Source organism: Lonchura striata, chromosome 1, assembly GCF_050655825.1.
Source record: "Lonchura striata isolate lonStrDom1 chromosome 1, ASM5065582v1, whole genome shotgun sequence".
Taxonomy (NCBI): domain Eukaryota; kingdom Metazoa; phylum Chordata; class Aves; order Passeriformes; family Estrildidae; genus Lonchura; species Lonchura striata.
Genome location: NC_140703.1, coordinates 87,410,013 through 87,425,706, shown reverse-complemented (window position 1 = coordinate 87,425,706; position 15,694 = coordinate 87,410,013). Strand labels below are relative to the sequence as shown.

The 15,694-nt window shown below is 37.3% G+C and overlaps 1 protein-coding gene across 1 annotated transcript in view; it reads right to left on the bottom strand.

The window, feature by feature from the left end:
- ATP10A (ATPase phospholipid transporting 10A (putative)) overlaps window positions 1-15,694 on the bottom strand; it is a 110,386-nt gene that overhangs the window by 14,857 nt on the left and 79,835 nt on the right. Inside the window, exons 8-14 of the mRNA XM_021546625.2 lie at window positions 14,476-14,693; window positions 12,813-13,007; window positions 10,841-11,402; window positions 5,440-5,543; window positions 5,142-5,268; window positions 2,891-3,075; window positions 1,160-1,481 (exon numbers count right to left, since the gene is read on the bottom strand). Coding sequence (XP_021402300.1) covers window positions 1,160-1,481; window positions 2,891-3,075; window positions 5,142-5,268; window positions 5,440-5,543; window positions 10,841-11,402; window positions 12,813-13,007; window positions 14,476-14,693 — 1,713 coding nt within the window. The remainder of the gene's footprint in view (window positions 1-1,159; window positions 1,482-2,890; window positions 3,076-5,141; window positions 5,269-5,439; window positions 5,544-10,840; window positions 11,403-12,812; window positions 13,008-14,475; window positions 14,694-15,694) is intronic.

Here is a 15,694-nt window from a genome sequence, read left to right as displayed (position 1 = left end):
CTCCAGGCTACAACCCAAGTTGGTTAAAAGGGAACTCATGTTGGTTAAAAGGGAGGATACATACAGCTAGGCTTTAAGCCAGAACAGGAGCTTAAGCTCAACTCATAGGCTCAAGATGCTCAGAAAGAATGAACATACAAGCTGCCCAGTCTCCACTAGTGTTTCTAAGCATTCTGGATAATTCAAGTTAACGAGCCAGATGTTTTTTACAACATATGCAAATTATTATGTCCACAGTCAGACAAAGATGTAAATTCAGTAGGAAGGAGGCATATTTGAACAAGATATATTAAGCATGAAGATTGTGATACAGCACATACTTGATGATGTTGATGTCACACAAGTCTGGCAATTATTATATGTACTTAGGGTTTCTCATGGGCAGGTCCTACCCATATGTGTTCCAGCTATAATTAACCAATACAGATAGATGAAAACAAGTGTATTTGTGACAGTACACTGAAATAAGATCTTCTAATGAAACATTAACCTAAATGTGAGATAGGGAAAGAAGAGCTGGTTGACTTGTGTAAAAATCATAGAAACATGGAAGATTCTGTCAATCTTGAGATGGACTGCCAAAGTCTTCCCTTTGCCAGCTGAGTGATTAGGTGGGAAGAAGTGTAAGTCTTGTAAATCCACTCTCACAAGGCCAAGTCATAGCCTGTGCTGTATGGCTGACTTGAGATGATAAACACAGAACCTTGAAATTAAGCATGATCGGATGAAACAGCACTGAGCACAATTTTTTGGGGTGTAATATATTGATTGCAAAATGATGTTTTGAACAGTGTAAGATAACCCAGTTCTTCACAGCAGTGTTTAGACATGTCAAAACCTCTTAGCATAACTGGGTCCTGATTACCTATCTTCTGTAGGAAGAAATCCCAAATACCACTGCGGAGTTCTATCCTGGTTTTGAATAAGTATGTTAGAATAAATATGTTAGAATAATATGTCCAGCATGTTTTCAGACAAAACTGGAAGGCTGCTTCATTTGTGAGGCAGCTGGGAGGGTCCTGTTGCATGTCAAAAATATCAAAATTTTCAAGACACAGTATACATCAAGGCAGACTAGTATAAACTAGTATTTTAGTATAAACTAGTATTACTAGTATAAACAAGTATTTTAGTATAAACTAAAATAGGAGGTATTTACCTATTGCCAAGGTCATTGCTTTGAGTTTGTCTCTGACTAGTTTCACTACCATGCTCTTTTGGAGTGGGGTAGAGCGACAACACAGGACTGAACGGCATCGCTTGGCTAATTCAAGAAATTTATCTTCTAGTGCAGGTTCCAGGGCATAAGCTAGAGTCCTTCCATCAATAACTAGGCCCAAGCTGGAAAGCACAGAGGAAGAGGGTGGATAGAAAGGGGTGAACCCAACAGTCATGTTTCCAGTAGCTCCGTCTATTGTGTTGTTTGAAAATTTAGACTCTACGCATTGCAGACACTGTTCCAGCAAGACAGCACATGTCTCCTGAAAAGAAATTCAAAATAAAAATGCTTGAGAGAAAAGAACATATACTCAAAGGCTTGTGTTTTCTGTATGTTTAGGAAAAATTAAATATGGGGAATGTATTATTCGCTGTGCTGTTAAAGTTTTAATTTCTAATAATCTTCTAGTTGTTCTGAACACACTTAATTCTTGCAGAAGGTATGACAACAGTAAAGAGTAGAAAGGCTTAAAATCTAACTCTTCTTTAACACACACTTTTGTATGCTACATTTCTTTTAGCTCCTTCTCAGAATAACAGTGCTGAGAAATGATATATAATTGGTACCAAGTTAAGAATGGTGATGAACACCATTATGGTGATGAATACCATGTATACGCCCACAACTCAGATCAAAGAGTTATGCATTGTTAAAGGCCAATTAAAGGTTATTTAAGCTGAAATCTCTCTCCTAGCCATACTCAACTAGAAGATGTTATTGAGAATATATGAACATATAAAAGAAATGCTATTGGTCTTACAGAAAAGTATGACTAAAAAGAAAAACCATGGAAAATTAATTTACCAGTTCAGTTGATACACCCAATAATGGAAAATGCTGTTATCTTTTCTTCCTTTTTGAAAGACATTGGAGCTGAATACTGATGGCCTACCTCTCCTTTGCTGATATGAAGTCCAATTTTATCACCCCATAAAAGGGCTACAGCACTATCAGTCTGGTTCCTTGTATGTTAGACCATATCAGTTAGCTCTCTGTGACTGTTGCAACAAGTTGAGAGTTGAGCACAGGAAAGATCAGTAATTCAGAAGGATTAGAAAAGGTCTATTAGGAAGCAAGGCATTACTGTGGATGTGGTTTTCTGCCTCTCACTGTTAGCATCAAAATTTAAATATTGCTTCTATTTCCAGAGAAAAAGCCACCTGAGAAAACATGAATGACTGAGTTATCTAAATACTACATTTCAGTGTCATAAAATAAAGCAGAAATTCTCAACAGGTTATCAGTTACTTTCTTTCTCAACATGCACTTAACAGGTTGCTTTTAGACCCATAATAACAGGTTGCTTTTTAGACCCATTAGTGCCAATACACAGAAATAGGGATGTTTTGAGAATGCATACCGAAGAAAGTGATTTATGCTGCTATGGCATATTTTCATTCATGGTGGAGTTCACTACACAGAGTTACATGTTTACAGTAATGTTATGATACATGATGCTATGGTTTAGAACCACAATTCACTGAAAAATATTCAAAGATATGTCCTACCTGAAAATTATAGATGAAGCAGGAAAAGAAGCAAAAAAAAAAAAAAAAAAGAAAAAAGAAAAAAGAAAAAAAAGAGGAAAAAAGCCATCAAACTTTTAATTGTACAAGTTGTAAATAAAGCAAAACTAGTTAATTAGTCAACTTGTATATTGGATCTACTTACTGGTGATTCAGCATTCAAAGTGATGATTTCTTCATCGTGATCTAGTAGCTTGCAGGCATATGCAATATTAACTGCTGTTTCTTGCTTGTCTCCAGTAAGAACCCAAATCTGCAACCCAGCTTTGCGCAAGCTTGCAATGGTTTCTGGAACACCATCCTGCAAACGGTCCTCTATGCCAGTTGCACCTAAGCACATAAAAACCCAAAATATTCCATAGTAATGAACATCTAGGATTGCACTTAAATTTTAAACTTAGATTACAAAGCAAAACAAAAAACCCCAAAAACCAAAACAACCAGACCAGCAGCCACTTTTACTGGGAGACAGTAAACTACCAATGGTTGCAAGATTTGGGCAGCATTTTGGAGGTGTTGAGGAGGAAGAAAGGAAAGTGGCTGTGGTAAACAGTTGCATTAACAATAAACAACAAATCCAGAATTCAAAATGTCAAAAGCAACCAGATGCCACTCCCCAGAGGTTCACAAGGCTTATTGTCCCTATGCTTTATATCTATGTCATTTCTGCTGAATGTTGTTAGAGGAGTTATTGGTTCTTGGAGATCATTTCAGTCCCTAAAGGTCTTAGCTGCCTTTTCTCAGCAAGAAGAGAGTGGGTCACTAGAAATTCATCTTTTGAAGGAGACTAACAGCAGGACTGCAGCTTGGCAACAGCAGATTAGACTGCAAACATAAACCTTTTAGTGCCTTGCTGCTGCTCTTTGCTCTGGCAGAAAGACGCTGGAGACCGAATGTGATGCAGCAGAGAATAAATCACAAATCTTTTGACCATGATGTGAGAGTAAAATGTGTATTTTCATGCTTTCAATGCATCTTTCTACCTGTTATAAGTGACTGGGCATCTGTTTCATGCTTACATAAATCAATTGACTGAGACAAGATTTTCATATATATGAAAAGTGGCAAAAAGCCATTCAGGACCAAGCTCAGTGTCACCACTGGTACATCAGTGCTCCACTGAGTGTCAGAGAGACTTCAGTGTGAGGAAATGCAAGCCCTGCCACTAGCAAATGAGGAAGTGACAGACAAGCAAATTACCTGAATAACAAAACAAACTTTTCTCAGCTATTTATTTCTTCTATGGTACTTCCTTGAAAAAAAATATTAACAACAGAAGTCTCCTTAAATCTGAGCACCAGTAATTTACATGAAAACACATTTTTAGGGCAATGTTGGGAAAGCTATTGCTATCCAAATAAAGAAAAGTATATTCCAGACTGAATTTTTATTCTCACAACCTAATGATGACTGATCATTCCAAGCTACAAGCTACAGTATGGGGTTCTTGGGGAATGACTGAACTGATAATTAACTACTGGCCAGAGCTTATTTGTCTGGCAGCTCAATTTCACTTCTTTTTTCCTTTTCTTTTTTTTTTTTTATTTTCAGCTCAGACTGCAGCCAGAGCCAACAGGTGGGATCTTGATTATTCTGGTCCGAATTAGACAACTTATGCCCCCCTTTAAGTCAGGGAAGAGAACGAGACATTTCAAGGGCACGATTCATCTAATCCTAAAGCATATATCTAAGTCAGACCAAATGAACTACACTTTTTTTGTCTCCCCATTGGTTATATGTTGAGCATTACAGATCTGTAGTAGACACATTAGAAGCTGGGTGAGGTGGATGTGTCTCCCAGAGACAGGCATACTGATAATTACTGAAGGTCTTTCAACATCTCAACTCAAGAATATGATTTAGCTCTTGCAATACTTTTACATACACTGATTTTAACTGCAACCCCTTGCCACAGAATACACAGGCCTCAAGTGCATGTGCTGAACCTGATGTATATTAAAGTTGATGCCTCTTACAGATGCAGTTTGTGAGCTTTGCTCTGTGTGTGTGTCTCTGGTACCCCTGAAGTCAGAGAAGTCTCTGACATGTTGAAGCAGCACTGAACTAATGAAATTATGTAGACAGCTTGGGCCAAGTCCTCCTCTTCTTTAGAGCAGCAGTTCAGATTTAGATATTGTGTCAAATTCATCCCTGCTATTACTCCACTTATTTCACTAGTGATAAAATGTTGGCAGGAGCAAGGAAAACAGGGTATGTCTTTTATGTTAATTATATCCTATTCCTTTGTGGTGCTGCACATGACAGCCATGATAAAGTCCCACAAAAGCCACTTTCTATACTGTCAGAAACAATTTAAGGGAAAGGATGGATTTCATAGCCAAGCTTTCAGAATTTTTATCACATTTTAATTTCATGTCCAGCTCTCATTTCATTACCTAGCAGATGCAGATTCTTCTCTATCCGCAGTGCTGACTGAAACAGAAGTTCTTCACGATTTTCAATTGAGGATTCTGCTTCTAAATGAGTTTTTAACCAACAGCCATATTCTTCCTTGCTGAGAACCTATTACAAAGAGTATGTGAGGGCACAGTCAATATGATGCAAAGGCATTCATACTTTACTGAATAAAATGAAAAAGAAGTTGTGAATCAAGAACAATAAAATAATAAATATCTTCAGTAATCTTTTTAAGGACTCTCCTTAAATACAAATTAAAAGCCTGCATTTACTTACTCTTTTTGCAATACAGAGGGTCCGCAGCCCATCTACAGCATAAAGATTAAGGTAATTCTGGGTTTTGCTTCGGATTTTTTTTTGATGTTTGCCCCGAGGGTCATCTAGATAAGAATAAAACCATAAATTACTTGTTGAAAAATAACAGCAGATGAATTGCCTCAGATAATAAAAACTTGTATACAGTGCTCACTGTACCAGCACTTTATAACTAACACTTTTAAAGAGGTGTTGATATTTCCTGGGAAACTCAAGTAAAACATTCAATTTTTTTTTAAAAAAAGTCTTTTTTGTTCTTTTTTCTGTCTTCCTTCTTCAAAAAAGTCATTGTGAATGTACGTGAGAAAGACCTTTTTTTTAACTCAAGTATTTATTTCACCTGAGTATTTTAAGTATCGTGATAATCTTCACAGCAAACAATACTGTCAGAAAGAGAAGTATGATTTCAAATACACTACGAGCAAATGTTTTTCTGCTTCTCCACAGCTCCTCATGTGCAGAAAAACAACACTTAAAAATAGCACTCAGTCTTCCACCAAGGCTATTATCTCAAAAGAAGTGGAAACAGTGCTCTGTTTTGTATATCTAAGGGCATGAAGGTCCTTTTGTCTGTTACTGCTGTACTGCTACTTCCTATCACCCTGAATCAACGCAAGAAGTTCTTGGTGTGACTGTGCTTTCATTTAGAGGAGAATTTGCACTTGCAGACTTCACAGCTAGCTTCTACCTTGGATGCCTCAGCAAAACTTAGCTTTAAGTGGAACCTTCACTTAAAGCCATGTGTAACTACTCAAAATGAGGACTGAGCATCTGTTTCTTTTCTCTCTTTAGCTGGGACTGGTGCAGTGTGCTCACTCTGTGATCAACACAGAGTACTAAATATGATGGCAGCACATTTTGTTCCATCTTATTACATGAAATGATGTCTCCAAAAATTAAAAACAAGTGATAATTCATCTTTTTTATCATCTAGGATTGAGACAAGTTCATGAAAAAGGTACTGTAGTAGCAATCAATAATATGAATTTCAAGGTTAGCACTTAAGTAAACATACAAGGGGTTAAATTTTGAGATTGGAGCCATTGAGTGAGAATGACTGGTACATTCTGGCAGGTTTTCCTACTCCCTGATGTGATACACTTTTTTTTACTAAGGTCTGAATATTTTCAGCGGATGTTGAATGATATAATTCTGTATACTAGAGCTTCTCCTAAGTTCAATATTTGAGTTACTGGTACTTGCACAGTGACCAGTCACTGAGTCAGGCGACCACTCCTCACCCAAAGTCTGGGCACCTCGAGAGACCTACTACATACAGCACTGAATGAATGTGCTCACCTCTCATACTGAGAGCCTATGGGCACTATGCCATTTTATTAAGCACTTAATACAGGTATATAAATTAGATTGCATAAGTACTTACTGCTTATACTTTTCAGTGCCCATTTACCCAGTATGCACTCATACTGAATTTGATCTTGCTATATGTTGACTGCATACATATATCTGTCTGTCTATAAAGTTACATAGCATTCAGCACTTTCATATTTATACAGCAGCAGAATGTATACTTGGATCTTCAGATGCTCCAGCAAAAACACATACATGTACTGATTTTGTAGAAATAAGGGAACTGTGAGTTTGGAATCCAAATATTCTGGGTTTTGTTCCATTTATCTCAACCATGTATCAGAACATTTAACTCACAGCTATTTTCTCACCTTTAAAGACTTTTCTGTCCTCCCTAGGTCTGCAAAGGTGGGAGTATATGTACACAGTTGTTCCTAAGGGACTCTGTGAATATTGTGGTATTTTCTGCATATGTTCATTTCACTTCCATCTGATTAAGGTCATGTGGTGAATACTGACTGGTAGGAATATTCTCATGGGCCTGTCCATCTACCTATTAATACTATGTATGCTATCACTGTTGATTGTCCCAAAGGGACAATACAGATATATTATTTCAGAAGGACATCCCTACAAGTATTATTTGCAATTGGAAAGCCCTTTCTTACACTATATATGGAAATATGCATATAAGCAACCAGTAGCCTAACACCGTTTCATTTTGCTACTTTTCCATTTGTGCAGTATAACCTTTTTAGCACATGTGACTTTGCTGTAAAACATAAGAATTTTTTTTCTGGGAGAAGTACTGCAGCCTTCTTCGAGGCTTCTTGTATTAGCTAGCTTTTTTTAAATTTTAGAACAATAAAGTAGGAAAGCATTCTCCCCAATTTATTGTGCTACATTAACATTCTAGAGAAAAATGCCGTATTTTTTTGCATACCCCAAATCATCTTATGGGAGTGGCTATTTCAGTGGCTCACTGACTTCAAGTAGGTGCAAACTTCAATAGATGCTTAAACACATCAAAAGCTGTTTCTATCCCTTTAAGGTTAAGTGGTGTTAATCACTTCAGATCTGTCTGAACACCACAAGTTCTAATGCAGTGATCATAAGGTCAAATGCTCATGACTACTTCAATGAACAAAGACAGCAACTCTTTACAAGTAGAGATGTTTATACTATTTTCTGTGCAAGTTCTCATTTCCAGCATACCAATGACAGCTAAAGCCCTTTACAGCTGTTCATGTGCCTCATCAGTCCTACCCTGAGATTTATCTTGTGCTCAAAAGTTAGAAGGAGGGAAGGAATCTCTTGCAGACAAAACCCAGTTGTGAAGATTTTTTTAAGCTGGGATGCAGTGTCTGCTCTGAGCAGTGTGACCACATGCCCCATGTCACCGAAAACCAGCAAGGAAGTCTCCTCCAGAAGAATGATAGAGAGCTAGTGGCCTTCTGCTTCTTCATTTCCTTCCATAATCTCAAGCTGCAGAAAGCCAATACAGTCATTGTTTTCTCAATGATTTATGTTCACAGCTCCTGTACGAGCTGGGTATTGACTCAAACAGTATCTTTCTTATTTATGAACATGGTGACTGTTGAGATAAAGTAAAAACAATACACTCTTGGGAATAATTTCAAGTCTTTTGGAAATATCTGTTTGCTATCAGAATACACTAGGTTCCACAGTCTTAACTAGACATATAGGCAGAGCAAATTGAGTAAATTCATAGTCTTTTTAAATTTTGAGGCTCATGACAATTTATACTTTTCTATAAGACACAAGGAAGCTAAAACATAATACTTCTGCTTCTAATTTCAGGCTGTTTCTCTCATCATATTCTAAAATACTCTTCCTTCCAAACAGGAATCTTTGTTTCATGCCATGTAGTGTTTGAGCTGGGAGTTTACAGACATGGTGCTGCCTTGGTCCTTCAGTCTAAAGGCACAAGTCTCAAGACACACGCTTGACCAGTGCACAGTTCACACGTCCCTGAAGCACTAAGACAGCAGAGACCAAGTTGTGGGATTCAGCATCATGTCCATTCACTTTTTAGTAATTTCCTTAAATGATAAGTGTCTGAATTCTTGTAGCATTACATCTCCTCTAACACACATGTTCCACCATCTCCAGTGAACTGGATAAAACTAACAACAGATCCCACAATATAGATAACAGCCATGGCATAAATCTTTTGAGGCTCCCTCTACATCCACTGACATTAGGATACTGCAAGCAGAGACAGCTAATTCAGTTCCAGGCGTGAAAGATACTCAAGAGCAATGTCAAATGCTTTTCAGACAGATCTGCTGAAACATACAAATTACTGAAGCCAGCAGGGGCTTAACAGGACTAGAAAAAACAAGGGAGACTGCTTATGGTGTTCTAGTGGCTGCACTTCACATTGCTTGCAAAAGAAAAGCACACCAGAACTCATGGTTCAATATGGGCTAAAGAAACCTCAAACGAACAAAAAACCCAAATCAAAACAAAAAACTTCCTACACAAAATACACAAAGAACCGCTTTCAATTTGGTTGCCTGTAATGTTGGTGGATTTGCCCAGCTACAGACACTGCTCATTCCCACAGTGACCTTCAGGAACTGTGCTTTTTCTTCTCTGACATATATCACCTTTGATTACGTCGCCGTTTTTTAGTTTTCTAACTGGCCTTACTGTTTTAAACTAGGTGGGTCCTAGACCTGCCTGAAATTTTCCTGAAAATTTCTTAATCCATTGAGTCTATGGACATTGCAGTTTTGAACATAGTCTGTTATATGGTGGCAAAAAATTTAAGACTTGGCATAAAATATTTTTTCTTTTCTAAATGCTCACTTCTCATTGTAAGAACTCATTTCCAGTCATTATTTTCTTGGCATTAGAAATTTTCAGTGCTAAAAATTCTCTATTAGTAGTTTGGAAGGAAAGAAGTTTCCATAGATACTTTTCATAGATACTTTACGTGCCTTCTGTGGTATCAGATCTTTGCTAGAAAATTATTTGTGAATACTTTGTTGTTGGTTAAGGACAAGTTGTTCTTAATTTTTTTGGCTCAGCTTTGATTTATATGGCTGAAACCAGAAAATTAATGCCAACATTTTTTTCTGTGTTTCGTTAAACTAAAATTACACAGTATAAGCCTTTCACAATTGTTTACTCCAACTAATGTCCAAGTAACCACAAAGTCAATGCTTTAGTGAAACATGGGAAGTACCTCTAGCACTCTGGGGCTCTGTCCATTCATATTGGGGTAATCTTTAAACACTGCATGAAATTCAGTGTTGAAAATACAGTAAATTAGATCCAAACTGATTAATGCAAACTAAAACCCATGAGCCTCCTCTAACTTACGAAAACTTGCAGGATTCTTCTTGAAATCAACTAATTACAATTAGCTATTTAAAATTGTCCCTGCTTCCTAGGACATTTGGGTGCTGGATAATTCTCCATGCTTTAGGGAAATTCCATGTTCACAGCTACATGTCTATTGCTTGCTAGTCAATGATGGATTTGAAGCCAAGATTTCTTGTTGGAACAGCATCTCTCCGCCTTGCCACACCTTTCTGTTTTGATGGCTGATTGATTCACATTGCCCTTAGCATCATAGTTAAACACAAAAAAAATGTGCTGCTTAATGCAACCTATTTCAGCAAAAGGATATAAGGACTTACAAATGAAACAGAGGGAAGCAGCAATAAAAAGTACTTCAGTTTAATATAAAATACTCAAGTGTCCAAGCACTGACAGTCAGGTTTTTCTAAAGAAATGTGAATTGTGTTGGCTGCATTGTAAAAACTTCCTTTAAAATAAAGCCTGCTGGAAGAAGATCTTCTACAGAAGAGACCTTCACTCATTCTTGTGAGGTAAAGAACCAGTAATTTGTTACAGAAAATTTACAATAATTACAAAGTATTATAAAAGAAGGGTAATGATTGCCATTCTACAAAATGAAAAGCAGGCAAGTCTACTTGCTAGACAAGGCAGTAAGATATGGTGAGATCTTCAGCAACTAACTGCTTCCCAACCCCCCAAAAGTAAGGAAGAGGTGTACCTGAAGAGCAGGGGAGAAGAAGATCCATAACAACTGAATCTGCTCCTTTAGTGTAAACATTTATTTCATCTGTGAGAGGATGCCTGACCACTACTGACATCCTCTTCCTGACGGAATCAAAGCCCAACGTATGTAATACTTCAAAGCTTAAGGTTCCCAGGTGAGGTAGCTCCACTGATACCTGGTCAGACAGCCTTCCAACCAGAGAACAGTTATATGCCCTCGCTGCATAGACAAGAGCAGCTTCATCTGGACTCTCTGCTTCATAACGGAGTTCTCCTTCCTCAGGTGCACTCCCCACAGCCGTCCTGCCTTGCTGGGAGCTGTAGCCATTGTTATTCATCTGTGCAGAGTATGCCAGCTTCTCTTCCAGTTTAAGTAAAGTGCTATCCGTAGATGTAGACGAAAGCGTGCTTAGACCAAATCTGTGCATTGATTTGCTTGTAGCTAGACTAGAGGAACTGCTGCTGTTGGATCCAGAGGTCAAGCGACTTGGAGTGAATCTTCGTATGAAGTCTTCAATGGTTTTTACTGGAGATTTTAGTTCAAATCGGTCTCTAACCTTGAGATGAAGAAAACACACCAATAAACAAATGCCAAAAAAAAGCTGTGCAAGAATTCTGACTCTGATAGGCAATCTAAGCATCTGCAACTGAAGAGTAAAATTTCTTTGAGGGCAAAAAGTAATGGTATTTGTATTTTGAGAAAGAAAAGTAAATGGACAACACTGACTCAAAAATAACAAAATAACTCATTAGAATTTCAGAATTATACCTGTGTATGAAAGCACATGTATTTGTATTAAAGCAGTTTTTTCTTCTTTCACTGCCTCAGATATGACTAATGGATAATCTATCAGTGTTGCACCACCACCATCAGCAGTGAATACTGAAAGCTACCATTAGTATGAACGTGTCATCCTTCGTGCATAATCACTGAAGGTGGTGAAAAAAGGTTAATGCAGTATTTTTCTATTGAGAAGGCTGGTATCTCGTAGAAGTGACGTTTAATTAGAATATGCCAATGTTGAAAATATTCTCAAAGACATGTTGCGATAAGTAATTTCCCCCGTTGCTTTCAGTATTGCTTCAGACTTATCATTCATCTCAGCTCACACAAATCTGTTCTAAAGATACAGTAGCAATACTAGTAATAGCATATTCATAGTAATATATATTATATTATTGTGTAAGTGCAGCATTCCTGAAACAGCAGAACCAAACATTTTCCAAATGTTTCCTTGGCACAAAACCACATAATTTTGCAGACTAGTTCACTTTTTATTCCAATCTGGAACAGAAGAAAAATGCAGAATTTTCTCCAGAATGGAAATTCCAGCTGCTGGCAAGCTTTAATATTACATTCCATTATAGTTTTTTCTTACAAATCATCTTGGGAATGTGTTCTTGAAATTCTCATTCATCAATGACATTAGTTAAAGGCCAATTTAAACACTAATGATCATTATTCCTCATAATGAGCTTAAGATGCATCTTTTACATAATTTGAAAGTTTTAAGTGATGTTTTTCAAATCTATTTCTCTTTTTAAACTTAAAAAAAAATATCTCACCCATTTCTTAATTTAATCCACATATATGAAATATTTATTCACTGACAGCTTATATCCCTTTCTGGTAAGTATTGCATATTTACACATTAGTTTCCACACATGCTTACATATGTATGCTTATTAAATGAATAAATTACAAGAAATCAGGAGAGTTTCAAAAGTATCTAGAATTTGTCAATGAAAGCCTATCTTACCATGGAAGCAAGTGAAATAGCTGACATGCTTCATTCAGCTAATGCATTATTAAATTCACTCAGTCACATAGTGGCTCTACAAGTCATCACAACTTGCTCTAGATGTTTCTCACTAGAACAGAAGGTTTTCATTTCCCTAGCTTACCAGATAATTTAGTATCAAGGCAAAAGAAGCCTGAACTCTCTTCTCCTTTTTCTTTAACGTACCTTCTGTCGGGGCTGATTCGGGGCAGTAACCACGACTGTGTTACATATAGTCAAAGCTATGAAGAAGTCGAAAACGTCGCACAGTTCTGGACTCAGATGGGATAACGGCTGTTCGTGGCTCCTCATGACCTCCAGATGCTTTGCACATTCATTCACCTTTTCTAACAACCTTGGGTCAGGTGTGATGTCCTTCTCCTAGTAACAAATACCAGTGATTAATATCTGTGCTTCTACGTTTCCAAAGCAGCAACATGCAATTAAAGCATCCAAAGCAATGTCAATATCAAGAGTTTTGGAGTGGCCTTAGACCACAGAGTAGAGGTGGAGATAACTGTAGCACACCCATTCTAGACAACAAACAGTTAACAATGAGCCTACTGGTAGAAATTATGTGAAATATTTATAGCAGCAATATTTATCTACTTTGGAGATAGTGGAAAGGAGGAGAGTTAGATCCTAATTTTCCTCCCTCTTTCCTGTTTATTTCAAGACATTTATTACCTAATACTAAAGTATGGTACACTGCAGAGACCAGAGGTGTGGAAAAAAATAGACAATGACATTTAAAATTTGGCTTTACATCAGCACAAGAAAATTAAACCATCTTCAGTTGTTACTTAGAGAACAACAACCATCCACACATTTGAAGTTAATTCATGAGGGTTTTTTACACTGAAACATTGAGCCCTTTCAACTGTATTTCATCAGCATTTTCCACTTATTTAATACTGGAGTAAACTCCAGTATTTTGTAACACAGAGGGAGGCAAGGATACAAAAGATTAAAAATAAACTGATCTAAGCCTCTTTTCTCAGTAGAATTTTATCTCTTGATGCTCAGCAGCTGATGAATACAAGCAACCAAAGAACTCCATGTATAAAAACTGCAGCTTGGAATTTTATCAAAAGACCTTACTCTTCTTGACTGAGATAAAGAAATTCCACCAGTGCAAACAGCATCTTTCTTTGTCTATATTTGTAATTTGCTTTAAGGATGAATTTGTGTCAATAGTGGAACAATGTAAAACCCCTGAATAGATACAACTTGGCTCCCCTCTCCTCTTATTACCATTTAGCTGATGCAAAACTTACAAAGTTACAACAGTATAAAATAAACCAAATGATGTTGTATAGTCACCAACATTTTGAAATGTAAAGATGTTTAGTTTTTGAAATACAACACATGCAGTCGACTGATAACCACTGAAAAACACTAAAACCTATGCTATGGTGTATGCTAACAGTGTCTAAAAATTGTAATAGATGGTGTCCACCCCAGAATTTGATAGTTTTAAAATCCTCTGACAAAAGAGAAAAGAATTTGCATATGCAAAACGATTTGAATTGTTGACCTCAATGCTATTCTTAGCTTCTGTACATAAAAGGAAGACATATTTTTTTTTACAAAATCAAATTATAACTAAAACAAATGTTTCAGATTGCCTTTACCTTCAGCTTGTTTGCACAGACAAAGCATTTAGATAAGCTCTATGCCAACACTTCATTGTTTTTGTACAAACAGCTGTGACTACAGAAGTAAAAACACCAAGATAAAATCTGTAAAGAGTCACATAATGTGCTGCAGATTTCTTTACCTTTTCCTTTTCAGGACATGGTTCTATTACAAGGTACAGGACACTGTGCATTTAGTTCTCCTGACTTACCATTGGGCTACTGAATGCAGTGTGCTTCGAGAGTATGCTTGCTCTTTTTGCTTCAGCTCTGCTACCTGTGCGCCGGTGGGTTTTGGTGTTTTGGCTGCGGTGCATCACTTTGATGCTCTGATGGCTGCAGATACTGTCACGCTGGGACAGAGTTCCTCCTTTTGGGGCTGCCTCTTCTTCTTCTGAATCAGGTTCTTGGTACATTGCTAAGCGTTTGGCTATCAAGTAAAAACAAAGAGGGACAAATGTTATTTAGAAAGAGGGAGAGGGACATGGTGACTTTTCTACAGGTGATCTGATTTTAATATTATGCTGTGTTTTCTCAGTAATAATTAATTATTCCATTACCAGGAGATAAAGTGTAGTCTTAATTGAATGGTAGTATCTAATGGAAGATGCAGATAACATAATTAGAAATGTAACACAATGCACTGCCTCCTTATCATCACATTCACTCTGAAAGGTAGTTAGACTCTGCAGTAATTCAATGCATCCCTAAAGACTATTCTGCAGCTCTGTCTGATGAAATCAACCAAATATTGTGGTCTTTACTTGAAATCTGAGTAGGAAACAAACAATCTATTTTTTTTTCCTGTCACTTCCAACACTAATTTCAAATAAAGTATTTTCCAGCAAAAATGTCACATCTACTGAGTACCAGCTACTGACACCTGAAATGTACACAGAGCAGCATGCCAACAGAGCACTACTGCCTTTGTTTTACACAGAGAGATGAGGTACAGACAGCATTAAAGCTGTCTTTAGGTCAGGGCCATTTGCTGCAGAGTGGAGATGTGAACCCAGATTCTTGACTATTAACTAATGTTAAAACCACTGTGGAGACTGTCCCTTCTTCTCTGCATGACAGGCAGGACAGTGCAGCATGCAGTATGAAAAGCAGGGGACCCTCACCTACTGCAAAACTTGTTCCTAACACCATCTGCTGCAGTGGCCAATTCCTGGCTTATACAGAATGAAAGAGTTTTTCCAAATGATATGTTTTAGATGAATACTTCCTCAGTGAAGAATCCAACAAGCCAATTAATGCTAGAAAACAATCCTGGCAGTTGGATATACAGAAATCAAAAAGGAAACAGAAAGCAGAAGTGTGAAACAGCTGTAGAATGCTGCCCCTCTAATGACAGGCTGTTTAGGTCTAACTCATGTACAACATATTTTTTCATTCCTAAAGACCATGGGCATTTAGTAATCTGGGTGA